General features: G+C 39.8%; 2 protein-coding genes across 2 annotated transcripts in view; both read right to left on the minus strand.

The window, feature by feature from the left end:
* plcxd3 (phosphatidylinositol-specific phospholipase C, X domain containing 3) overlaps positions 1 to 21,972 on the minus strand; it is a 30,059-nt gene extending 8,087 nt beyond the window's left edge. The window contains exons 1-3 of the mRNA XM_061730033.1: positions 21,811 to 21,972; positions 809 to 1,065; positions 380 to 553 (exon numbers count right to left, since the gene is read on the minus strand). Coding sequence (XP_061586017.1) covers positions 380 to 553; positions 809 to 1,065; positions 21,811 to 21,913 — 534 coding nt within the window. The 5' untranslated portion in view covers positions 21,914 to 21,972. The remainder of the gene's footprint in view (positions 1 to 379; positions 554 to 808; positions 1,066 to 21,810) is intronic.
* Positions 21,973 to 24,095: 2,123 nt separating this feature from the next.
* oxct1a (3-oxoacid CoA transferase 1a) overlaps positions 24,096 to 25,544 on the minus strand; it is a 52,595-nt gene continuing 51,146 nt past the window's right edge. Inside the window, exons 16-17 of the mRNA XM_061729359.1 lie at positions 25,008 to 25,109; positions 24,096 to 24,905 (exon numbers count right to left, since the gene is read on the minus strand). Coding sequence (XP_061585343.1) covers positions 24,870 to 24,905; positions 25,008 to 25,109 — 138 coding nt within the window. The 3' untranslated portion in view covers positions 24,096 to 24,869. The remainder of the gene's footprint in view (positions 24,906 to 25,007; positions 25,110 to 25,544) is intronic.

Genomic DNA, 25,544 nt, shown 5'->3' on the forward strand with positions numbered 1-25,544 from the left:
GGAATGGATGTGGACCAAAGGAGCGAATGGTGACGAAAGCATTCAGAAAAAAAAAAACCCATAGCAAATTCAAATCTGAGCTCAAAGGGGACTTTTCTGCTCATCTTCTATGCAATGGGTATGTTCAGAGTGAAACATTTTTACTATGATTAGGGATGTGATAACCATCATTCTGCGTCTCAAGTGATCAAAACATTGAATCTCTTCTGCAGAGGGCTGAGAAAAAAATAATTATGAAAAACCTTTTGCACACACTGATTCTGCTCTCTTTGACAAGTTTTTGAAGGTTGAAAAAGCCCCTGAAATAAATTCTTAGAGCAGCTCATAGACCAATTACTTGTTCATAATTCTACTTTACTAAATGTAAGTGTATTCGTACCTCCTGGGCGAAAACAACTGGGCAGAGTTTCTCTCCAAACACCTCTTTCAGCATGGCCACCAGTTTTTCATGGTGCAGGTTCTGCACGCCGTAGAAGTGGTTGAAGTCTAGGAAGACGACCTCTCTGGCATGAGCTGAAAGAAAACTACTGATCTGTTCCAGACCTTCTTTGACCTGAAGATGAAAGCACAAACATCAGCCATATTGGAAAATTATTTAATAACAAAATAACACCAAAATTCATAAAACACAAACTGAGACTGTGTACAGACACTTTCTGAAGTATTTCACATGAGTGAGCACTCAGTCTGCACTTGAAAGTCCAGTGACTATGCTGCCACATACTCAGAAAGGTACTAACATCACTAAGCAACCACAAGTAGTTGCTTAATGGTCAAAAAGAATCAAAAATCTGTGCTCTCAACTGACCGTGGCACTGAAGAGCCCGTGGGCGAAGAACAGCTCATTGTCGGGGTCACGGGGCTTGGTGGATATGCGCAGGTCAAAGAAGCGTATCCCAGCCTCCAATTGGCTGGTGAAGTTCATTGTCTGCGTCGCCAGCCACTTCCTCATAAGCTTCTTGGCCACTGTGCCAAAAACCGAAACAAAATTCTGCACCGTTTCTGGCTGCTCGGGCCCCACAGGAGATGCCTCATCAATGTAGAAGCTGAAGGAATCGTGGGAACCTGAGGACAACACAAATGTGAGTCTGCATTCAAGGTATTGACAGTTGCATGCTTTTTCTTATAAAAGACAGCTTCAAAAGGAGAGTCAGAACTGGAAAAAAGCCAGGCGCCATGGCAACAACTGTCTGAATAACAGCATTCACTGTCCTAAATCAAGAACTCTGACAACAAAAAAAAAACTAAAGTCTATGCACACTTAAAATTTTATTTTTCATCCATCATATATACAGAAAGAATAGAAGCAGCAGTCCCCTACTTCTTTTTAGATACAAAATGTATATATTTTTGTTAGTAAAGCTATCAAACTATAAAAGGAGATAGTATTCTCTCTGGTGAGTGCAGGCTTTCTCCAGCAACTTGGTTATTGCAGCAATGCTATTTATTTATATTTTATTTTAGGTATGTCTAACAAAGCCAGATTCAGCTGTTTGCAGGGCTCAGCACTGAGTAAGCTTCATGCACATATGACAGGATGAATGCATGATAGTGTCTTTTTAGACGTAGATTTCTTGTATAAAGGGACTGTTGGGTTGGGCGAAGGAAAAAAAATAAAAATAAAAATTCTAGCACTGGCATGGCAGCACCTGTGTGCAACTGGACTCTCAACAGTCCGACCAGTACTTATCCAGCTGGAGCCTCATATGTGATTTTGTGCTTGTGTTAAGTCGCTTTGGATAAAAGCGTCTGCTACATGACAGTAGTAAGTCGTAGTCAAATGACTAACTACTGAATATAACGTTTACATGTCTTAACTGTGATTTGTTGTTTTCTTCTAAATTAAATGAATAAACATACTCTTGCTCCTATCCAGTTTTGAAGGGCATGAATGTAAGTGAATAAAGCCGGGCATACACTGTGCGATTATCGGCTCGTTTTGAGCCGATTTTCCAGTCGTGCGACTTTTTTTTGATCGGGCCCGATTTTGACCCAATCGTTGCTCGTGCCTCGTGCAGTGTACGTGGGGTAACGACGAGAGATTAACAGCTCACGACGAGCTCCCGATCACAAATCGTGAGGTCGCAAGAAAATCAAGCATGTTTGAAATCCTGGTCGCTCCTCGTGAAGGCATCGCACAGTTGAAGCAGTGCTACGACCCGATTTGCCTCATCCTTTCGCAGAGAGCATGCGCAATCTCTGATGTCACGTCAAAAACTATTATTTGCAGTTTAAGTGTTGCAAATTCACATTACAAATCATGTTTTAATAGCAAAAAAAGACCGCATTTCCACGTATGGTGCGGGTCGCCGCGTACCCTGCGCCGTAGGCTCTGCGTTGGTGTAACGCAGAACCATAAATCAGCCTTACGGCGTACCCTACGCTGTAGGCTCTGCGTTGGTGTAACGCAGAACCATAAATCAGCCTTTAGTGTGTGCGCTGTCTGCTGTTCGGAAAACAACTCTTTTTTCTCTTCTCATTTTGCTGGGACGCCGGGTCCCTCCGCCGAGACACAACTTTTGCGGTATGCGTTCTTTGTTGTGTCAAAAAATGATGCGCAGTGCCCATCCAATCAGAAACGGTACAGATATTTTGGGATTTTTTTAATATATATATATATATAATTATAAAAAAAATAAAGGATCCCCATAACCTTTGATCGGGTGGGCAGGACGCATGTTTGGGTTGGAACAGCCTACCCGTGCCCCAAAACCGGCCTCGAGTTCCAGTACACAGAAGTCCGACGGGAGGATTATGATTGTATAGTGTGAGCAGACGGGTCGCATCCGAGCATCGGCTCGTACAGTGTGAGAACATAAATCGTGGGCTCTGAACTTTTGAACTCAGCGATCTAGTCGTGCAGTGTGAGATGGGGCAGTCTCATACGATTTAAAATATCGCACAGTGTATGCCCGGCTTAAGTGAACAAGGAGCCAAAAGTTGTTTAGAATGTTCTGGGTTATACCTTCGTAATCACTTCACTTTCAAGCATGGAGGCTATCATTCTGACCCCACAGCATCCAGTCCATTCAGGTAAAAACACCAAAATATCTTTAAGAAAAATTCAGGAACATTGTCTAGATAGATGAAACTAGGGTTATCATACAACGAAATTGAAGAAAACCCTGTGAGGAAGGTGTAGAAGTTAATACAACATCAATTGTAAAGCTGTGTGTGATTGTATGGGCATGAATGGCTTTCAGTGGCAACTGGGGCCTGTACTACGAAGCAAGTTCAACATATCCAGGATATCTTTTCCTTATCCAGATTCACTAAGCGGGACAATTGCAATCACGCTAAGCGGTCACACGACGGCGGTTATCAACTCGGTATATCAACCCAGGTTTCTCCAATCTGGATATGAGCGCGTGCACATAAAAGGGGCGGTGTTTTCAGCGCATGACCAATCGCAAGCATGGAGAAGTCCGCTGTCAGAGCCGCTTATTTCAGCAGCGAAGAGCAAACTATAATTTTACGGAAATATGATGAGTATAGGCATATAATACAGGCAAAAAGCAACACAGTTGCAGCTGTGCAAATGCAGGAAAGACAGCTGGCAAAAGATCGCTGACTGTATAAATGCGTAAATTCATAGGGATATAAACATATATTTGAATATTCTGGGAATCTTAATCTTAAACTGTAAACCATGATCAGCAATATTAAAATAATAAAAGGCTTGCAATATTTCAGTTGATTTGTAATGAATCCAGAATGTATGACATTTTTTTTGTTTTTGTGTTTGCATTACAGAAAATCACAATATTCTAATTTTCTGAGACAGTCTGTATATATTGGTTCTATAACTATTGTTGTTGACCGATAACTTGTGCTGATGCTGTACCAAAGAATTGGGTTTTTTTATTTATTTTATTTAATTTTTTATTTTTTCAGGAGGGGGGTATACGTATTTTAAAGTGACTTCTCAGAATGTTCGAGGGACGAAATTGAAAATCCCTTTTTTGCTATCCCCTTACAAATGCATCTTCTTTTTCATTTCTTCTTGATTTATTTATTTAATTGGTATTAGTTTTGGATTGACTGTACATCGGATTTTGGGTGATGATTTGTTTTATTTATTCATTGATTGATTTATTTTTTATTTTCTCCTCCACCTCTTTTTTCTTTTTTTCCTTTTTTTTTGGATCGTTCATACAGGTACTCATCAGGGAAAGCAAAGGGGTTTTGGTGGTCCCTGAATACGCGTTCTCTTCGGAGGGATCCTCTCACGATCCGCGCACCAAGCTCCACTGGATTCTCTTCGAAAGGGCATGTCATTTTCCAAGAGAGCTGATTGGTCAGTGGGCGGTGCTTTTACACCCGGCGATCTGTATCTCGAACATAACCTGCTCTGGAGCAGGTTAGCGGTTCAGCATAAGTTACCATGGCGATGTGCCCCGCTAAGAAGTGAACCACCGTCGTAGTCCTGAAAACCCAGGGTTAAACCTGAAGTTACCTCGCTAACCCCAAATCCCGCTTCGTAGTACAGGCCCCTGGTCACTCTCGTGTATTGATTACGTCAGTAGGAAAACCCTCTGGTTCTTCTGAGCCTGCATTCCCATGTGAGATGGCAGAGCAGAAGTTAATGACTAATTGGTTTCACCTGGTTTGGACCCCTAGTGGAAAAGTGCAGAGGCGAGTCAAGGCGAGTAGGTACTAGTGGAAAAGCACCATTGGTGTTGTGTTGGTTTTGTTTAGGAGCTTTTATGTTAAATACATCTTTAGGTGAAATGTTATGTGTGGCTTCCTCCTTTTTTCCTGCCTTTGAGCTGGGCTTTGACTAGTGATGGTCAAATGAAGCCCATGAATCATTGAAGCTTTCCTGCCCATAGCTTCCCCAAATAGTTCACCACTCGAGGCCTCATTAAAAGTGAATACTGCTGTCCACCACAACATACAACAAGCAAAGCCATATTACCATAATCTGTGCTGAAATTCATGAATAACATTTGCAGTAACAATAACAAAACCCATTCAAACACACGGCGGTTCTTAATTAAAGTTGCATTAAAATGATACGAGCATTAGCATTTGTAACCTTTTGCTTGTCCTGTTGTTCGACATGTGTCTGAACAGAACTATTCTGTTGAGGGGCAGAGGAAAAGGGAACCTATTAGAATATGCCATGTGAACTTAGGTCTGTGGCTCTTCTGAAGTATCTAAAAATGGTGATCCTGAGATGAATGGAAATTTAGTTTTTTTGGCTACCCCTGCAGACTCAAGTTCTCTCCACGTTGGGCTAGAACCTGGTAGGAAGGAAGAAGGGATTTAGTTATGGGCTACTTCAGCCCCAACTTTAAAAATTCAGAGGCTTTTGCAAAATTGACGGTGGCATTGGGTTATTTGAAAGGGACAAAGCGAGAACAGAACAACACATGATTCAGTCTTATCCACCCCTTTTCTTAAATATACCATCTTGTACCCAGTTGATAGAGCATGATGTAGATGTTGGTAATGCTCAGCCAATTAAACAATATTTTTACCGTCTTTTTCTTGATAAGAGAGAAGTCTTGACATCTGAGGTTAATTACGTGGTGGAAATTGGTATTGTTGAGCACTCTTCATCTTCTTGGTCATCTCTATGTCTTTTGTTGATGAAGATCTAGAAACCTTTTAGGCTTTGCAGTGATTTCCGTAAAATAAATGCCAGTACGAACCCTGATGCTTATCCTGTTCCCAGAATGGAGGATTGTGTTGACCAGGTGGGAGCAGCATAGTGTGTCAGTAAATGTAATCTCCTGAAACTAACTGGCTACATTTCAGAGGTTAATGAATAGTGTTGTGTCTGGTTAACAGGGCTGTGCAGTATATTTAGATTATGTTGTATACAGTGATACCTGGTAGGAACACCTCGATCATATCAAGGCTGATTTGACCAAATGTGACCTTGCTAAAGCCAAAGTCACATATCTGGGTAAAGTAGTGGGTCAAGGGAAAACGTGGCCTGTTGAGGCCAAGGCAGCTCCTATTAAGGCTTATTCTGTTCCTGCAACCATGGCTGAACTTATGAGATTCTTTGCTTTGGCTGGTGTTTTTCTCAAAGATTTTCAGCAGTTATGGTACAATTGACAGACTTGCTTACAACAGGAGATAAGTGTATCTGGACTTCCCAGTGTCAAGCAGTTTTTGATAAAGTAAAGGAAAGGTTATGCTCAGCTCCTGTTTCACTGCTCCTCAGTGTGCCCTTTCAGCTGCAGGTTGATGCGAGTAATGTTGGTGTGGGTGCTGTGTTATTACCACAGGATGGTGATGATGCGGGAAGACCCATAGCTGCTTTTGCAAGAAATTCAAACCTTATCATACACACTACTTAGTGGTGGAAAAAGAGGCCCTTGCGTTACTTTGGACTCTCCAACATTTTGATACGTTACGTAGGTTCAGGTGCACAACTTGCCATGAACACTGATCACAATCCTTTGAGTTTCCTGAAATCTCTTCAAAATCCCAATCAGAGGTTCATGAGACGGTCATTGTTTTTGCAGCCTTATTCTAATTCGTAAGTTCTGACAATGAATTTGCTTTTCTGCTGTCTCATCACTCTTAATTTGCTTCCGGAGGTATCAGGGTTGCTGGGTTCGGAGGCTATTTAAGATTAAGTATTTGTAGGACTGTTTGTCTCGTTTATATAGTTCATGGAGTTATAAATTGCTTTTCTGTATTGGTTGTTATCTATTAAATGCCTAGATTTGTCTTTTGCACTAATTGCATTTGTTTTTCAGATTAAAAGGAGGAATACCATACTTATCAGGGGCTGTGTGACAACCCTCTGGTTCTTCCCGAGGCTGCCTGCCCATGTAGGACGGCAAATGACTAATTGATTTCACCTGGGTTGGATTGATGGGCTGCTGGCTATTTAAGCTGCAGCCTGGAAGCTGCCTCTCTCTCTCTCTCTCATTTTCTCTTTCAGTTATGCTTTGGTGTTGTGTTTTTTGGTTATTGTAGCGTTTTGGTTTTGGTTTTGGTTATGAGTGTGGCGTCCTGTTTTGAGCTGGGCTGTGACAGTCAGAAAAACTAGTGTGTAGGCTTATGTACTGCCGTAACGCTGCAAAGATCAGAAGAGAGCTTTATGAAGTGTTTGCAGGTTCAGACCCTTTGAGAATTCCTAACCACCTGAAGAAGAGTTGCCGGTTCAATGGTCGTTCATAATAGATGAGGAAAAGGATTTCTGACTGTCACTCTCAAATGAACCATGGTCATTTCTCATCTGTTTTTGGCAGGCAGAAACAAGGAACAGTTTAATTCTTACTAAAATAAGTCTGGCTGAATTCCTCATTAGGAGCTTTTATGTTAAATACATCTTTAGGTGAAATGTTATGTGTGGCTTACTCCTTTTTTCCTGCCTTTGAGCTGGGCTTTGACTAGTGATGGCCAAATGAAGCCCCATGAAATGTATGCTAAAATGTATGCTGCAATTAAGGGCAGTAAAGAGTGTTAGAACATCTGTTTACATCCAAATGCACCTTTTTAACAAGCAAACCACTTTAGTCATCAACATGAGTTCTATAAAGGATCAAAACCTATAGATTAGTTTATCTGAGTACCTGAAGATGTTTTTTATTTTGCATATGTTGTTTTGTTTGTACTGAGAATCATGTTTTTGGAGTGCAGCAGAAATTTAAAGCGAGAGAATCTCAAAGCCTCAGCAAATGGGAAGGGCTGCTTTCCCTGGGGGGAGACTCTTGGTTTAGGATGTCAAAATATTGATGCTTTCCTTGGTGACACTTCAACCGTTTCCTGAAATGATTCAAGGTGAATGCTTTCATTCAGATGTAAGGCTTGTTGCCTTCTTAAGTTGGAGCGAGAGTGTGTGTGTGTGTGTGTGTGTGTGTGTGTGTGTGTGTGTGTGTGTGTGTGTGTGTGTGTGTGTGTGCGCGCAAAATACACAAATCTTGCAAAATACACAAATCTGTTCTTGTTGCTGTGACCGGCTCCTGCAATCTCTGCATCCCATTCGCTTACTTTCCAGACACACAAACAACCCCCACCCTCCCTCAGCATGCTGCCATGTAGCCTGAACTGACCTTCAACTATCAATATAGCAGTGCCAGGTCCTCCGAGTCGGCACGGAGAATGACCATAAGTTGGGGAGACAGCTGCATCCTGGGGCAGGCCAGCAAACCGCAGCACTACTGGCTGAGCCGCACCATCAGGTCACAACCTAACACACTATGACCGTAACCAGCTGCAGCAGCTGCATCTGCTCACCGCCCCCCCCATATCTGATATTGAAGATTGTTCAAAAAGGCAAAATAAAATCACATGTATCACAACGGTCGTATTCTCCATAAGAGTTCTTCTGCATGAATACATATACTTGATCTATAAAATGTCGGAAAAAACTGAAAGATAAACAATGTCTGGGGGAAAATTATGTTTTCAGGTCGTTTTTCAATAACCCACATATTACAAAAAATAAAGAAAAAATTTTGCAACTTTTCAAATGTGAGAAGTTGTATGCACTATTGGATTATTTGCTTAAAGTTTATTTTAAATTGTTCAACAAAACGATCTGGAATATCTGCAGACCAGGTTCCAGGTATAAGTTCAGGTATATTTAATGTAACGATATATTGCTATGTAAATCTTATCATCTTATTCAATCTATTTGTTATTTACTGTCTAATTATGTCTAATTATTTACTGTCTAATTATGTCTTGCCGCTTTTAATGTCAATGTAAAGCACTTTGAATTACCTTGTATTGAATTGTGCTATATAAATAAATTTGCCTTGCTTTGCCTTGCCTAAAGAAATGCCGTTGATATGCAGTCCATGAGGATCATGCTACAGAATATGTCTTTTTGAGGGGTTCTAATGGAAGCTGAACACCTGAAGCAAATAATAACATGTATTAGTGCATCACTAATAAGCACTGCCTTAAATATTTATGACAAAAAGATCAGGGCTGACGCTACACTGCACAGAGAAAAGTCATACAGGAAAACCTGAAACAGTGGCGACCCTGAAGGGCCAAATATTTTGCTTAGCTTGTAAAATATCAGTAAAAATCTGCAGAGAGTGCTGTGTAGAGACGCAGGAACGTCAACCCAATCAACTTATTGTTTACATCTGAAATTACCTGAATGCGGTTCCTTGTCTCCAGGGAAATATATTTATTGTGTAGGTAATGTTTTTGCTCATGTTTACTAACAGTTATTCTCTGCCTTCTTATTCTCTGTTATTTTCTAAGTAAAAATATAAAGTTGACAGGCATCTGCCTCGTGGCCAGTATGGCGTGTCTCAATAAACGAGCAGTAATCTGCAGGGCCATTTTTGTCCAATTAGCCGACCAATTAGTTCAGATTAGTCCCGTCAGGAGAGGAGCCTTAAAGAGACATCAGTGACAAAAAGTATGATTTAATATGATGGATAACACATAGACATCAGAAGTCAATGAGCTGTTCTTCTTGCGATTAGCTACTAAAAATCTTACAACATGCTATCTATCTAATTATAGCTATGGTGTTTATTTGTGTGAAATGAAGCACAAATCACTGTTTCCCTAAAGGAAAAGGACTTAATTGACCAAACCGCTGTCATTACTAAAGAAAATGTTGACTTATTTCAGAAAGGTATTCACAGCATGCTTAGCTTTTGTCTAATTACATTTAATTTGAAATGGCTTCAGTCCAGTCCATCGTGTAATGTGACGTTCTTCCAGGAAAAACTATCCAAGCCAAATGGCTTGATTGAATACTGAATTATACAAATGAAGGCCAAATGTTTTCCCAGAGTCACTGGAAATGCTGATTAGATGGCCGCAGCAGCCAAACAGCGTAGATGAATGTGAAATATGGCAATTATTTCCATTTAGAGGGCAGCAGAAATGTCATACACAGACATCTTGAACCTTTAGCTGATAAAACAAACTGTGGAGGAGTACTGCTACCCTTTTGAGGGAAAAAAAAGTATTTAATTTGTCCATGCAGAATGTAGAGCACAGGAACTATTTCTCTCTGACAATCAACTACATAATCACAGGTCAGCTACAGACATGAAGGCGCTGTGTCTTACTTAGGGTGAAAAGAGAAAACAAGAGCCAGAGCACCGAGGGCGAGACAGAAAATGGCATAAACAAGCTGAGACGCAGTGGACCACTTATTGATGATGATGGCGATGTTTACGACGGCGGTGCTGGGTGATAACTGTTACCTGAGAGAACTGACCTGTGTTAACTGAGCAACTCTCATTGAATGAGAGAAGAGCATTCACCGAGGATCACTGGTGGTTCATGCTATTTTTCTTGAAAAAATGTTACTGATCCTTTCTAGTAGGGATGGGCGGTATGGACTAAAAAATGTATCACGATACATTCTCTCAGATCCGCCATGTTTGTTACACAAATCGTCATCAACGGTAATTTATCTTTCTTTTTCTTTCTTTCTTTCTTTCTTTCTTTCTTTCTTTCTTTCTTTCTTTCTTTCTTTCTTTCTTTCTTTCTTTCTTTCTTTCTTTCTTTCTTTCTTTCTTTCTTTCTTTCTTTCTTTCTTTCTTTCTTTCTTTCTTTCTTTCTTTCATGCTCATTTCCTTCCTTCCTACCTTCTTTCCTCCTGCTCTCTCCTTCCCTCTTCCCTTCCTCTTTTCTCCCTTCCTTCCTCCTTTCCTTGTTTTCTCCCTTCCTTCTCCCCTTTTCTTCCTTCCTTCCTTCCTTCCTTCCTTCCTTCCTTCCTTCCTTCCTTCCTTCCTTCCTTTTTCCCTTCCTTTTTCCCTTCCTTCCTTCTTTCCTCCTGCTCTCTCCTTCCTTCCTTCCTTCCTTCCTTCCTTCCTTCCTTCCTTCCTTCCTTCCTTCCTTCCTTCCTTCCTTCCTTCCTTCCTTCCTTCCTTCCTTCCTTCCTTCCTTCCTTCCTTCCTTCCTTCCTTCCTTTTTCCCTTCCTTCCTTCTTTCCTCCTGCTCTCTCCTTCCTCTTTCCTTCCTTCCTTCCTTCCTTCCTTCCTTTTCAGCTGACAAACACTACCTCCACCCCCCCAGAACAAAGCTCAAAAAAATGGGAGATCGGTCATTCCAGGCAGTTGCCCCAAGGCTTTGGAACGCCCTGCCTGACCACCTGAGGGCCCCCCAGACCACAGACGTTTTAAAAGAAACTTAAAAACGTTATTCTTTAAGAAAGCCTATCCCTGATGTCCTTGTCTTTTAGAATGTCCTTGTGCTTTTTTTGCTAATTTAGCTTTTTTATTTTATTTTATTTATTTATTTTTTTTTTTATTTCTCTTTTATTTTTTATTTTCTATTTTTTCTTTTTTTTTCTAATCTTTATTGTAAGCGCTTTGAGACTTGTTCTTCAGGTGAAAATGCGCTCTATAAATACAATTTATTATTATTATTATTATTATTATTATTCATTCCTTCCTTCCTTCCTTCCTTCCTTCCTTCCTTCCTTCCTTCCTTCCTTCCTTCCTTCCTTCCTTCCTTCCTTCCTTCCTTCCTTCCTTCCTTCCTTCCTTCCTTCCTTCCTTCCTTCCTTCCTTCCTTCCTTCCTTCCCGTACGTTGTGGATTTAACGCAGAACCATAAATCATTTTTACACAAAAACTTTATCAAAGGGAATTTATCGTTTTTACCGCGAGATGACAAATTCTTATCGTGGGGAATTTTTTGGACGGTATATCGTGAACGGTAAAATATCGCACATTCCTACTTTCTAGGTCTATATTTGGATGCAAAACACAGAAGTGAAGTGGGGAAAAAATAGGGAAGGGGCATGAAAAGTGACAGGATGGAGATATGTTCTTTCAAGATAGATATAACCTGAAAATGTTTCCCATCTTCTGACTTCTGTACTGTCCCCAATGGAAATGTCCGTGTGGTTTTGTAGTCATTTCCCTTTCCGTCAAATGTCTGCAACCATTTACTCTTCAGACTTCTGTTCAGTCTGCTCTGAATTCAGTTTGCCACTGGCCTTGCAACCCCGTTCACTGTTTTGCTTGAACAGTAGTTTGCAGAGTGTACTTACATTTCCAGTGGGACTGAATTGTTTGACCCTGGATGACATTAAACATATTGAAGTGTGTGTACAGAAAATGGATGGATAAATAAATGCAGGGATATTTTTATCCTCTTTTTTTGACTCTCTCTCACACCTCAGATGCTTTGTTTTTATTTAGTTGATTACTTAGTCTTTAAATACCTCCATGAACATCCAGTGTTTTGTCTTGGTTTCTGAATCCATTGATACTGACACCAGCAGGATCTAGTCTTGGGGCTGATAGCCACATTTACTGTTAAATGTTTAAGACATTTCTCTCCTACCCAGAAGGAACTGAAAACAAAAGGTGCCCTCTTTGCAAAGGTTTTGTTTTCACTGCCAGCAGGGTATTCTTAGCTTAACTCACTTTCTATCATTCTTTTCCCTGAGGCCAGTTATGCTATTCATTTTTATCCCAATGCCAAAAGCATTAAGCCTGAGGCTTAAGCCACTTAGTAGTACAAGAGGTTAAAAATGCAATACAGTAAATCTTTTGGCTCATGATAACAGGGTCATTATCCCATAGAACAGTTTTACAGATTCAAATAAGGTTAAACCAAACAGTCCCCACATCCCAACACATCACCGTTTGTCTGATGCAATGCAGAATTAACTTTCACAAACTTGTTTGGAAGATGTACTTTTCAGTATTGTTTACATCAGAAAAGAAATAAATCAACACAAAAACAACAACTCAGAATCAACATTTTTGGTGGTGCAACAGGCCAAGGAGGAGAAACAGCTCTAAAAAACAGACTCGCTCACAAGAAAAAGAAACTCATTCCACATTTTGGTGCAACAGCAGCAAAGGCCTGGTCCCCTCCGAGGTTATGGGTTTTCCAGATTTGTGTGTTTGACACCTGCATTATAAATGTCTTCTGACCCCTTGTGGTTAAATATCAACGAGTGCAGCTTAAAAAAAAAGCTAATTTTTACTTATTCAGAGACTAAATGTGACTATTTTAGCACATTAAAAAATCTTATGGATCATAGCTCAGTAAGTCAACTCATATTCCATTTATTATTCTACCAATACTTGTTTGGCATTGTTTTGTATTAAGGCAACGACTTAATCGCTCCACAAAGATAATACCAAGCTAAAATGTTGGGAGTGAAGAATTACTGAACCCCCTATACACTGCCCAATTTCTAGAGTCATGCCAGATCAGTACATCTCTCACAGTACAACTTCCATCTACTTAATCTTATGTACACAATGTCAAAAATGATATGTGAAGACCTCATGACTCTACAACAGATGTAGAATAGCATCAGAAGCATGCGCTGTTACTGGAAAATGAACTGCAGTTTAGTAATAGCTTTTATGTCTGCTGAAAATACTTCAAAAAATAAGTGTGAAAATAGGAGAACGTGGCCATGGTTGTGGAGAAGAGGCGAGCTGCATTAATTAACATGTCATTTCATGTTGTGTTTTACATTGGCTGGTCAGCAGATTAAATCGCAGGATGTTTCACACTGTCAGACAATTATAGCAGGCAGTCTTCTGTTAAAACACCTTTTGAGAAGACAGTGAACCATGTACAATGCAGAACCACCAGTTTAGAATTTCAACAAAAGCTATAACCTTGATTCTTTCACCATGGCTATCTTTCATCTGCGACAACCCAAAATCACGCTGTGGACACTGGGCATTAGATTTGGAGCCTACAGGTGGATGCTGGGTTGGTGGATGGATTTTTGAGCAGCAGACTGAACGAGAGTAAAGCCTGATTTATATTTCTAAATAGCAACTATACATGCACATACATGATCTACGTCGTCATCGGCATTTATGCTTGTCTGTTGTCATTTTTGACACTATAATTACACCACCAACCACTAGGTGGAAGGGTGGGTCATTTATGCAGCACTGTAGCTTGTAGCAATGAGCCAAGTGCCAACCATCTCATTTTCGTGTTAAGGCTCATGTGGAACTAAATTTAGTTTGCAGTTCCTCGTCTAGCCACTAGAGCCTGGCTTCAAAAGCTTCTTCCTATGTTTTATACAATCTGTGATTAGCTTCCTTTTGTTTACTTCCTCACTCAGACATTGCAACACTGCAAATAAAGCGTCTTATGAGAGTTGGGGCTGATAAAGATTGATCATCACCGATCTTTACTGACACTCAAGTAATCTAGCTTAAAAATGACAAAGAAGAACTAGTAACAGGAAATAAGAAAAAGAAGAGAAACAAATGTGATAGCACCTACGAAGGGAACAATCACGTTTTTGCTGTCTCCAGCAGCCTGGTGCGTAGTAGCATTTGTGCAGAGGGGCTTGTCAGTGTATGGCGGTAAAAGCAACTTAACCTCCAAGCTTACAGGTGAATCCTTTCAGCCAAATGTTCCTTTTTGTGCGGCTTACAACAGTAAAGTAACTACAAAGTATAATGTGAATGGACAATGTTGAGGGGTCGATGTGAACCCAATATGTCACACTTGTTGTCTTGACTGAACCAGCTCCAAAATCCCCTCATTTAAAGTTGCAAGATGTAGCATTTAGAGGAAATTCATCATTGTATTAATCGCTATATTTTATCAGTGTATGGTTAGTTTTCAAAAACAACAACTGTGCAATTTTTGCTTCCTTCTCACTGAGCTTTGTATAAACTGTTTGGCTCTTCCTCCAAAGAGTCCCCGTGTTTCTGCCATTTCCTAGAATGAACAAACAGAACACTAGCGCTACAGAGGGTTTTCATCTGGCTTTATTCTGAATACTTGAAAGGGAAAGGTGAGATGAAGAGACACTCTGTTGGATTCTGCCGCTTCACCACCAGTCAATGAATCCTTTTACACACTCATGTTGTTGACCAATTCTGAGATATATGAGATAGATATTTAGATTCAGTACCTGAGTACTCATACAAATGATACGTCTACTCATAACACTGAAAATTCCATCTTAGCTCTGACAATACAACAGTCTTTTCCTCCTTCTCACTGATGTTGATGGAACTACAAAGAGAAAACTGAAAAATAAAAATCACACTATCTTTGGCACACCTGGCTGTCAACAGGCATGAGAATGTGCAGCCAGGCATTCAGCAGAGCAAATCTAGCAATAATTTCCAAAAGAAAAAAAACAACAAAACATGTCCCCCACCAACCAGCCTGAGGAAAAGAAAAATTGGAAGTCCTTTCTTTCATGACATTTCTCCGCTTTTATGTTTTCTGTCATTTATCAACAAGTCATGAGAGGTACACCCTCTGAGAATCTGAGCTTTTTTAGTACTTCTTTAGTCTTTTGCATCAGGACAAAATAAAATACAGTCATCACTTAATTAATATATATATATTAGGGGTGTAACGATACACTAATCTCACGATACGGTACGATACACCATATTGAGGTCACGATAACGATACGATACGATATAGCAGTATTTTTTTAACAACCTTGAATGAGGTAGTCATGAGGAAATTGTCTTTTATTTGAACGACACAAGATACAAAATAATGCTGTGCATTTGCACTATTGTTACAGTTTGTAATGCTTTATAACTGTTTAAATTTTAAAGAGAAAGCCAGGCCAAACATTTTCCACAAACTGAACTAAAAGTAAATGTCAGGTTTGCATTATGCATCTTCAGTTTCATACAAGTACAAATATTTTTCCACAAATTGAATAGTTTCTCTCATGTATGATTTGACTTTTTTCTTTTCCAAAAATGTAACAACTAAAATTAAATAAATAAATAAAAGTAAATAAATACATACAATTTTACATCATAAAAAAGATTGATTCATGCTCACCTTATAAGTGTAAGAGGAGATTTATTTTTGTTAAGAAGGTTATTTTGTTAATTCAGGGTTCATTATTTTATAAATATATTCTTTATATTCTGTAAATCAGGGACTATAATGACACTAGTCAGTTAATCTGTAGTGATTAGTCTGTTTTAGATTGGGCGGAGTGATACAGCACTAGGTGTGTTGATGTTTTAAAATCCTACACTGTTGAGCGGACATTAAAGTACACTGGAGCTCAGCAGAAGTTGTCTCCGTGTTTATCCTACTCACGACCCCAAAAAGGTTTAATTTAATAAGGTAAGGCTTAACTCTACACCAGACTTACATAAATAAAAGTTCAGACCTCAAAACGGGACTGCAAAACGGGACTAGTTTCTTCTGAGCGGAGGAAGATTTTGGTCCGTCCGGTCGCGGTCGCGGTCGGATGCGCCTTTCTAGTCAACACAATAGATTAATATTAATAACCCAATATCGCGATACACTTTGTCACCTCCACGACACGTATTGTGACATTTTTGTATCGCGAAATTTCGTGGCACGATATATTGTTACACCCCTAATATATATATATATATATATATATATATATATATATATATATATATATATATATATATATATATATAAAATATACACACCCTATACTGCGGACGATTAGGCATTACAAGGCACAATATCAATTAATTGGTCTATTTTTATACATAAGCGAACCGTGTTATAAAGGCGCATGATAAAACGTATATAAAGCAAAACAAAACAGTCAGGTAAGTCAAACTGTATGCAACTCGTTCACAATAACTCTTTATTTATATATAATATAATATACAGTACAGACCGAAAGTTATTTTCCAAACCGTCTGGAGCACATCATTGTGAAGGATTATTTAGAACCGGAAAACACTGAGCAGAGTTAACAACCTTTCCAGCAGTGGAATCCAAGGAAATTGGAAAAAACAAAAAAAAAATCTACAAGCTCCATTTCCTGCTTTACATGCCTCAGTTTTGGTGCTAAAAAGTTTAGTTCATGATGATACATTTGGAAAAAGTCTGCACGTGTATAGTTGGCTCGAAAAAGTTGCCAGGATGAAAACCTCTTCCCTCAAAATAGAACACTGCTTGAGATTGCAAAGATGCATTTGAATAAATCACAAGATTTCTGGTATAGGCTATTAGCTTTTGCACAAAAGAGACCAAAATGTTGGTTTTTTTCTTATGTAATGCAGAATGTCAGTTTTGGAAAAACAAACTTAGTATATATGTATAAACATCATACCAAGTGTCACAAGAGTGGAAGCGTAATGATGGAAGAGTAATGATTTGTGTTCCATAGTCATTAAGCCAACCACGAACCCCTCTAGAATCAAATGCATGTCCATCTGTACGGAAGCCAATCTTTGGCGAAATTTTAGTATCTCAAAAGGAAAACAGGTCAGCAAATCTCTAACAAAATGACAAAAAAAAAGAATCAATATGTCCCTATGTCACAGTCAAAATTCAGATCTCATTCAAATTAAGACATTGTAGTGGAACTGTATGTATGCTGTGTATCAGTGAATGTCCATAAACCTCTATGAATTTATGTAAATTGTGAACAAACAATTCCTCCACTATGATGTCTTATACCATCACTCAGAAAGTGATTACTTCAAGCTATTACTCCTAAAGGTGGAGATACAAAGTGAGTCATGGGGTGTTCTTTGTTTTTCGCAAACTGGTTCTACATATGGGCTTTGTTTTATTGAATATGGATTGACACAGTGTAATATGTCAGAGCATTGATCATCTGCACAGGCCAGCTGAGCTGCACACTCTACAGGTTGGCACAGTGTCAGACCGAAGTGGCATATCTGGCCAATGCAAAAGTCTGAGTCATGTCTGACTGCCACCATGTCCTTACTTCACAAATGAGGTAGATAATGGAAAAGGCCACTGGGATTATTCTGATGCAAATGTGCATTATTTGTATACATTAAATAACAATAGGACCATGTTCCTGCACTGTATCATGAGAATTATATATGTTCTAATTTTCCCCACCCTGAAACAGATCTACACCTCCAGATGCCTCTAGAAGGCAATGCACATTTTAAAAGACCATTCACACCCCAGTCACTGCCGCTTTCAGCTCTTGCCATCAAGCAAGAGATACAGGACAAATAAAACCAAGACAAACTGCCTCAAAAACAGTTTTTACCCAAAGGAAATCATGGCTCTAAATGCAATGAAGCCTTAACTGACCCACTGAGCAATTCTTGTTTTTTGTGTGTGTATATATTATTTATCAGTGCAATGTCTGTTTTTTATGTATAACTTGTTGAGTCAACAGCACCTTCACATTCACAGACTATCTTATCTTAAATAATAGCTCGCTCTGACTGGTCAATAGTCTGCTTCCACTCTAAAATCTGACTCTACTTGATATCTCTCGTCTTAAAATTGCTGTCATGTATGAATCCAGGAAAGGCTTTGCTTTCCCAACTTTTCGCACAGACAATTTTCAATCAATTTTCACAGCGGCACTGAGAGAGAGCTCCTCGAGGTGACGAATTAGTCACTGGCAAGCTAGGACTCTTATAATCATGCAGATTTAATTAAGTTGGACCTGATCTTTGTGACAAAATCAATCATCCATTTCTCTTGCTTTGTCCAAACCATGGCTTTACATCGTTATTTTCTCCCTCCTATTATTGGACTTTTTTTTATCCTTCTGCATTTTGATATCACTCAATTTTAGAGATTATTTGATTCCCCCAATATTTCTTTATGGTTACACTGACACCTGTACATCTTCTTTAAAATCTAAAGACATCACTTTGCCTATTGATTACTGTACATGAGAAGCCTGCAGTTTGCTCAATATGTGCCATTAAAGTCTCCTTAAGAAGAAAGACAAGAGGGACAGCTCTCCTTAATTGAGCTCAATGACTTGAATGAAAACCAAACAAAAAAGAAAAGATTTATTTTTTTTAAGTGACATGAGTGTTGTACCTTTTCATTTGTCATCATCGTTGTACAAATTTTGATCGTACAAAGTAATGGTTACAACTGTGCACAAAATCTCCCCTGAAAGTGAAAAATAGCTTAGAGCACAAAAACACTGCTTTTGTAAATGTCCGGCTGAAACAGGAAGATCATTAAGATGGTGCTTTTGTTTTTCCCTGGTAGCAACCAGAAGCTTTTCCCCAGTCAGTTGAGATGATGAATGCTTAAACGACCAGACTGACTGAGGAAATGAAAAACAGGCCGGCTGTTGGAGGAGGTAAAGAGGGCGGAGAGGGAGAGTGATGAGGTATCAACACAAGAAATGGGGAGGTAGAAATCCAGAATAGAATTTAAAACTCTTCTCCTCACAACTCTTAATGACAAAGTTCCATCTTAAAGAGCTCATAGTTCAAAATGTTCCAAGCAGACGTTGCTCTCAGACAGCAGGTTAACTTGTGGTTCCTGGTTTTGAAATGTAGAATGAGACATAGAGCATTCAGGTATCAGGCCCCTCTCCTCTGGAACCAGCTGCCAGTCAGTGTTGAGCAACCAGCAACCCTGTCTACCTTCAAACATTAAGCTTAAAACCTTCCATTTGGATAACGCTCGGGTGGCCTGAAACATCCCCTATATGCTGCTATAGACCTAAACTGCTGGGAGACTTGTGATGCATCTCTCTTCACTCTGTTCTCTTCCACTCCAACTTTATTAATGATACTATTGTTGTTATTAACCTGCGTTCCTTCCTCCCAGCAGGTGTTCCTGATCTGTTCTTTCCTCTTTCCTGTCCACTCCTGTCCTATATCTTCATGTTAATTGGACTACTTTGGAACGAGTTGAACTGTGTTGTTGAAGAGTCTTGAGATGACATTTGTCATGATTTGGAACTATATAAATTAAGCTGAATTGAATTGTATTGAAAAATTGTTGCATTCCACGTGTTACTAGATCAAAACTACTAGATCTAAAAATACAGCTGTTTTCATTCTGGCTGTGCCATGGCCTTTGGGCTCTGTGCATCCGGTAGTTGCAAGACTATAAGGAAATTGGTGTTTAAAAGCTACATTAAACTTTTTATATTGACAGGAAAAAATATTTCCAAACATTCTGGGTGAAACTCAGATGCTCTGAGATGGCTGGCACTTTGCTATTACTTCACCTCCTAGGCTTTTCTTTTGAATGTGTCAGTGGAATTTTCTTTTTAAATACTATGATTCCAGCATCAAAAGCAGCACCAATCATGTACTCGTTAATTGAAGACTCAGTTGTGAACGTCCATGATATGCATCATAGCTCCAGTGACCGTTCACCGGGTTGCAAGGCTAGTCGGGTCCAAAGGTAATGGCAAGCACATTTGATATGCAGGTGCAACCTGTCATCCAGCAGCTGTTCCTGTGTACAGCCATATGCAGCAGGTTTCTGCTCTGCACAAATCATGTGCCTGTACAATACCATAAAAGGACATGATGTGCTTATCAGGTGCATTGTATATAACAGGTTTGTTACCATAAACGGCTACCCAATTACCCAATGCCTGCAACACAAACAGTCCAGTTTGTGAGGTTTGTGGTGAGTAGCTTTGTTTTGCTCGTGAATTGTTTCATTTTTCAGTTTCAGATGTATGGCAAGGATTACACATCATCATCATCATCATCATCATCCATGATAAATGTGAGGAAAAAAAACAAAACTTGTGCAGGTGGTGAAAAGGTTGGTTCTGATTCTTGAGTGTCCCAGTTATTTCTGCCAGAACAAAGCCATATACCGAGATGAGAGGAAATAATGTGTGCAAGGCATGCTTTTGAAAGAAATCAAATGTACACCCCAACAGGCACACGTGGCTGCTAAAATGGGCTCTGATGAAATCCTGTGGATTTTGAGGATTTATCTTGGCAAACATGGTGCCAAATGTGTACAAACAAACACAGGCATGTGCAAAGACCCAGTGAACGTTTTTAAACTCTGTATCCAAACGGTGGATAGACTAAAAGCAGCTGAGCTTCAAGGAGCAATGAGATCAGACACATAATTAAATGCAACAGAATATGTTCTCATGCTGCCTCGTATGGACGAAGTGTGCTTTAACACAGCATATCCCTATGTGATTCAGTTTTCAAGAAGGCATGCCAGGCTGATTCTGTCCTCTGTTGGTGAAATATGTGGGGAATCGCGCGTGTCTTTTGGCATCATTAAGAGCTGTGGTCAGTGCTGGTAGAATGCCACACCTCATTGGACAGTGAGCACCAAGCCATCTGCATCTGAAACGCAGCGATTCTACATGCCAACCATAAACACAGCAGGGGGATCTGTAGTTCAGCATGAGGGAGAGATGGAGAGAGCTGGGGAAGAGTGAAACTGAGAAGGAGAAAGGGGTGATGGGGGAGACAGAGGGGAATGAGGGGGGAGGCACAATGGATTAGAAATTGAATGTGTGAATTAAATGTGATAATCGCGCAGGTGATCCAGATAGGGAATTAACTGGCTGCTATATAAAAAAAAAAAAACAATCCATCAGCGCCAGTCTTCCCGACCAACATTTTCTCATTTGAATGGAGTTTTAAGAGAACTGCACACCGATTGGTTGAAGGGGCCAACAGCTAATTTCCCATCATCATCTGATCGAGTGCGCACACTGGACTCATCTCCTCTTTGGCCACCACCCTCCTCCACCCTGCACCCTGCACCCGGTACACACGCACAAAGTCATGCACAAAACAGATCATGTCTTCAATTGTGAATCTGCTCTACCTCTGATTTTCTCCCCCGGCTGTTATTTCTAACCCCCAGACATCGAACCAAAGCGCAAACTGAACTGTTCCAGATAGATTGGTACTCGCGCGTGTTGCGCAACAGGTCTTCCTCAGCCCGTTGTTCCAGTGACGTATAATTTAAAAAAATCAGACACCTGCTTTAGCTTGTTGAGTCGAAAAGTGAAAGTTGGAAGTTTGCAAAGCGGTTGCGTGTCCACAATTTTAAAAGCCACCGCCAAAAAATGCGCATCCCCCCTACAAAACTGCAATGCGCGCGGATGAATTAAAACGATGATCCGCACGCTCATGATTAATTTTTTTTTCTTAAAAAAAAAAAAAAAGGGATGCACGGGGAAGGAAACACTTACCAGGAATGGCCAGGTTGGTGAGCGGGATGCCGTGCATGCCCTGCGGTAAACTTGCCATCCAGTCTGCGAAGCGCATGTCGCTTCTCCCGTGAGATGAAGCCATGCTGATGCTGACACCTTCCACAACCGGCTCCTTCTCCCGGACCCGTGTGTGCGCAGACCTGGAGAGCTCCGTCTCTCTCTCTCTCTGTACACTCACAGTGTCTCTCTCTCTCTCTCTGTACACTCACAGCCTCCGTCTCTCCGTCTCTCTCTCTCCTGAATTATGGTTCCGCGTTAAATCGACGCAGAGCCGACGGCGTAAGCTACACGGCGACGCGAACCGGTGTAACGCGGAACCATAAATCAGCCTTTACGCACGCGTGTCCACACACTCCCCCGAGCGCAGCTGCGATAATTAGGAAAAATGCTTTTTGGGACAAATATGGACGTCCAGTGCGTAACACCGGAGCTGGCGGCCGCTTCAGTTATCAAGTCACCTTCCAGATTGCAGACACGCGTAGCGTTACGAAGAAGCTTTTCGTTTCATTACACAGAACTTTGAGCATCTCTCATGAGACCAAAACGCCCACCACTTGATGACAGCATGTTCGATTCAAGTCTGAAAGAATGCAGTTGGTTTGGGAGAATTATGCCAATGAATAATGGCTTGAAACAGGTTATTTATGGAGCATTTAAGGATTTCACTCTATCCATATAATTCTTTTTTTTCTTTTTTATGGAACTGCACTTTTTATTTTTATGTATTTATTTTTATTTTTAACTGTTTACTGAAGTGTACTCTTAAATTAAACCTGCTGTACTCTACTGCCCTTATTTTTTTTTCTTTCTTTTTTTTTAACAGCTTGTGCTTTTTATTATTTTACTTCCTTTCTTATTCTTACCTATTTGTTATTAGGCCTATGTCTTGCCGCTTTTAATGTCAATGTAAAGCACTTTGAATTACCTTGTGTTGAATTGTGCTATATACATAAATTTGCCTTGCCTTAATTTTTTTTATCTTTACATGGGTGTTTTGTTTGGCTTTTGGGGTATTTCCCAGAGGGAACCTCCCAAAGGGATTCATAAAGTCGTCTGAATCTGAATCTGAATTTATCCGCCAGCTGAAGATGTGCATAATTTTGGAAGGATTTTTATTAAATTTTTTTAAAATCAAATTCCAAGGAGTGGAGGTGTCTGAGGTCATGACGGCTCCGGAGCAATGTGGATAAGATTCATGAAAGCTGAAATAAGGACGGTAGTGACAACCAATAACTGACATAACCCTGGTAATAAGTTGGCAGGTCACCTTATAACGAGTCATTTAGAAAAATAAGTTACAACGGCAACAAATATAGAGAACATGCCGAAAGACCCTCGATGCTTTTAATATGAATGACATTTAACTGGATATTATAAGACAGGTTCTCTCTCAACACCAGCTTCGGTTACTACAGTATGCTCCATTCTGGAAAATCAATAGTCATAACCACTCAGGAAATAACTTTCAATGATGCATCCCCAGATATATAAATACAAGTTTCAAATAGGTGCATCATGACCTTTTTATTGTAATTCTGGTTGCATTTGCTTAGGGATAAAAGAATATATATTTTGCTTCAGCTCTAAATTGCGTGCTTAAAACAAGCACTTTGTACAGGACTATGCACGGTGGGAATAATTTACCATAGCAAATCTAATTGATAGTCCTACTTATAATTTATTACTTAAAAAAAATCAGCAACAACAAAAAATCTAAAAGGTAAATCTCTTCACTTTGGATGTTCCACTACATTTGCTGCTGATAAATCCAGTCATGTCTCTGAAATCCCACCCTCCCTGCATTCAACTACAAGTAGGGATGGGTTAAAAATGTAGGCTTATGGGGTACCACTTGGGCTTGATTCAAGAAGAGATGTGCCAGATGAACATCAACAAGCCGGTGGCAATAGCCCATGTCACTTTCTTCCCTTTTTCCGCTTGATGATCCAACGCAGCTGATCTACTTGAACCCGAGAGCCCACTAGCTGAATTCCCCAGTTATGCAAAAGCCCTCGAGGGATGACGGCACATGTCTACTTAACTGGAGAAATCACGTTGAAAATGTCATGTAAGCACACCATCTTTATATAGAAAGTTCTAACCTGTATTACTCTCAAAACACTCATGTGCTTTCAGTCAATGATGAGCTGAATATAGTTTAAACAAACACCCGCTGACTGATTTTTAAAGTGTTGATGATTTAAAGGCATTTCTAATCCACAACACATGAATATCGACCAGAAAACACAACAAGATGGCAGACGTTGGACTGTGCACACCAGGCTGTATTTTATTTTATATACAAACACTGGGGAACCAAAGAGAAACAGAAATCAAATTAAAAAAAAAAAAGTCAGTAAAAAACATTAAGGCTTATTGTTGTCGTTTGAATAATACAATTGCTGAGGAAAAGAGACAGTTTAACATTATGGCAGAGGTAATTATTGCAAACATGTCTCGGTCAGACCCACTTGACTAAATCCCCCTCATTTCCCAAATGGGTTAAATGAAGATGATATTTTGCATAATGTAGGAAGCTTTTCTGCTGCTTGGTGTACCACAAGTTTAAGAAGCTACATTCACACTACCGTCTGTTATTGACCTACAAGTCACTTGTTCTCTCAATGGATTGCATTAGATTACTAGTCATCTTATAGTATGATTTAATTTATCTTATGAATTATGTTTAAAATCCTGTAAAGTTGCATTTGTATTGCATAACTTGCACGTTGATTGTAAAAATTCAGAATTTCCTAACAGCTGCATCTATGAAAGAGAAAATGAATAATTTAATGGTGTAATTGTCGTATCACACCAAAACAGGACAATGTATATTGGCTCTGAGTCCTATTCAGCTGTCATTGCTGGTGAAAAAAAATCCTTCTAAAATGTTTATCTTGATTACACAAGAATTGAACCAAACAGTATTTTATAAGCTTATTTCACACAACTTATCTCCTGATATCACCCGCTGTCTATCACAGGGAAACGAAGTGTCACAATCCAAAAACACATCGTCAGAGCTGATCGACGCTCCTTTAAATCTGCTGCATGGGTCTCAGGCTGGGAGACACCTACATGACACCACAAGGAAAGGAGAAAGGAAAGATGATCATGAAACTTTAAAATAGGAAATGGATTATTATGCAGACGAGCAAACTGTTGACATGACTCACCTGAAAATCTGTGCCCGTGCATGCCTTGATATCCTCAGGAGTAAGACCTTCCCATACTTCAATAAGAGTCAGGCCTTTTGTCTTATCCACGTCAAACACCGCCTGGTGCCAAAACCGGAAGAAAAAGGAAGGGAGAAAATGAAATAAATAATCTGCTTGGCATGAAAGAGGTGGTGGTGGGTGATGGGACATGAAGTAAAAAAATCACTGTAAGAGAGAGGTTTAAGTCATGACTTGCCATCAGCAGAATGACAGGCAAAGATGCCAGAGCCTCAATTATCGAACAGACCTAAAAGAAATACTAACCCCCACCACCGCCACCCTGCAGAGAAAATGAAAAAAAGCCTATGCAGGAGGCCAGAGTGCCACTTCACTTTCATCTTTTCAGGAGATGACAAAAAAGCTACAATTACTGTTGACACATCCAGGAGAGGCCTCGGAGAGCATCCCTCAACTCCCTGAAGCTGCACGCAATTACACCTTAAGTGCTGAGCTACTTCTCTTTTTTAAAAAGGTAAGAGATATACAATTCCATCA

The sequence above is a fragment of the Cololabis saira genome, chromosome 9 (assembly GCF_033807715.1).
Source record: "Cololabis saira isolate AMF1-May2022 chromosome 9, fColSai1.1, whole genome shotgun sequence".
Lineage (NCBI taxonomy): Eukaryota > Metazoa > Chordata > Actinopteri > Beloniformes > Belonidae > Cololabis > Cololabis saira.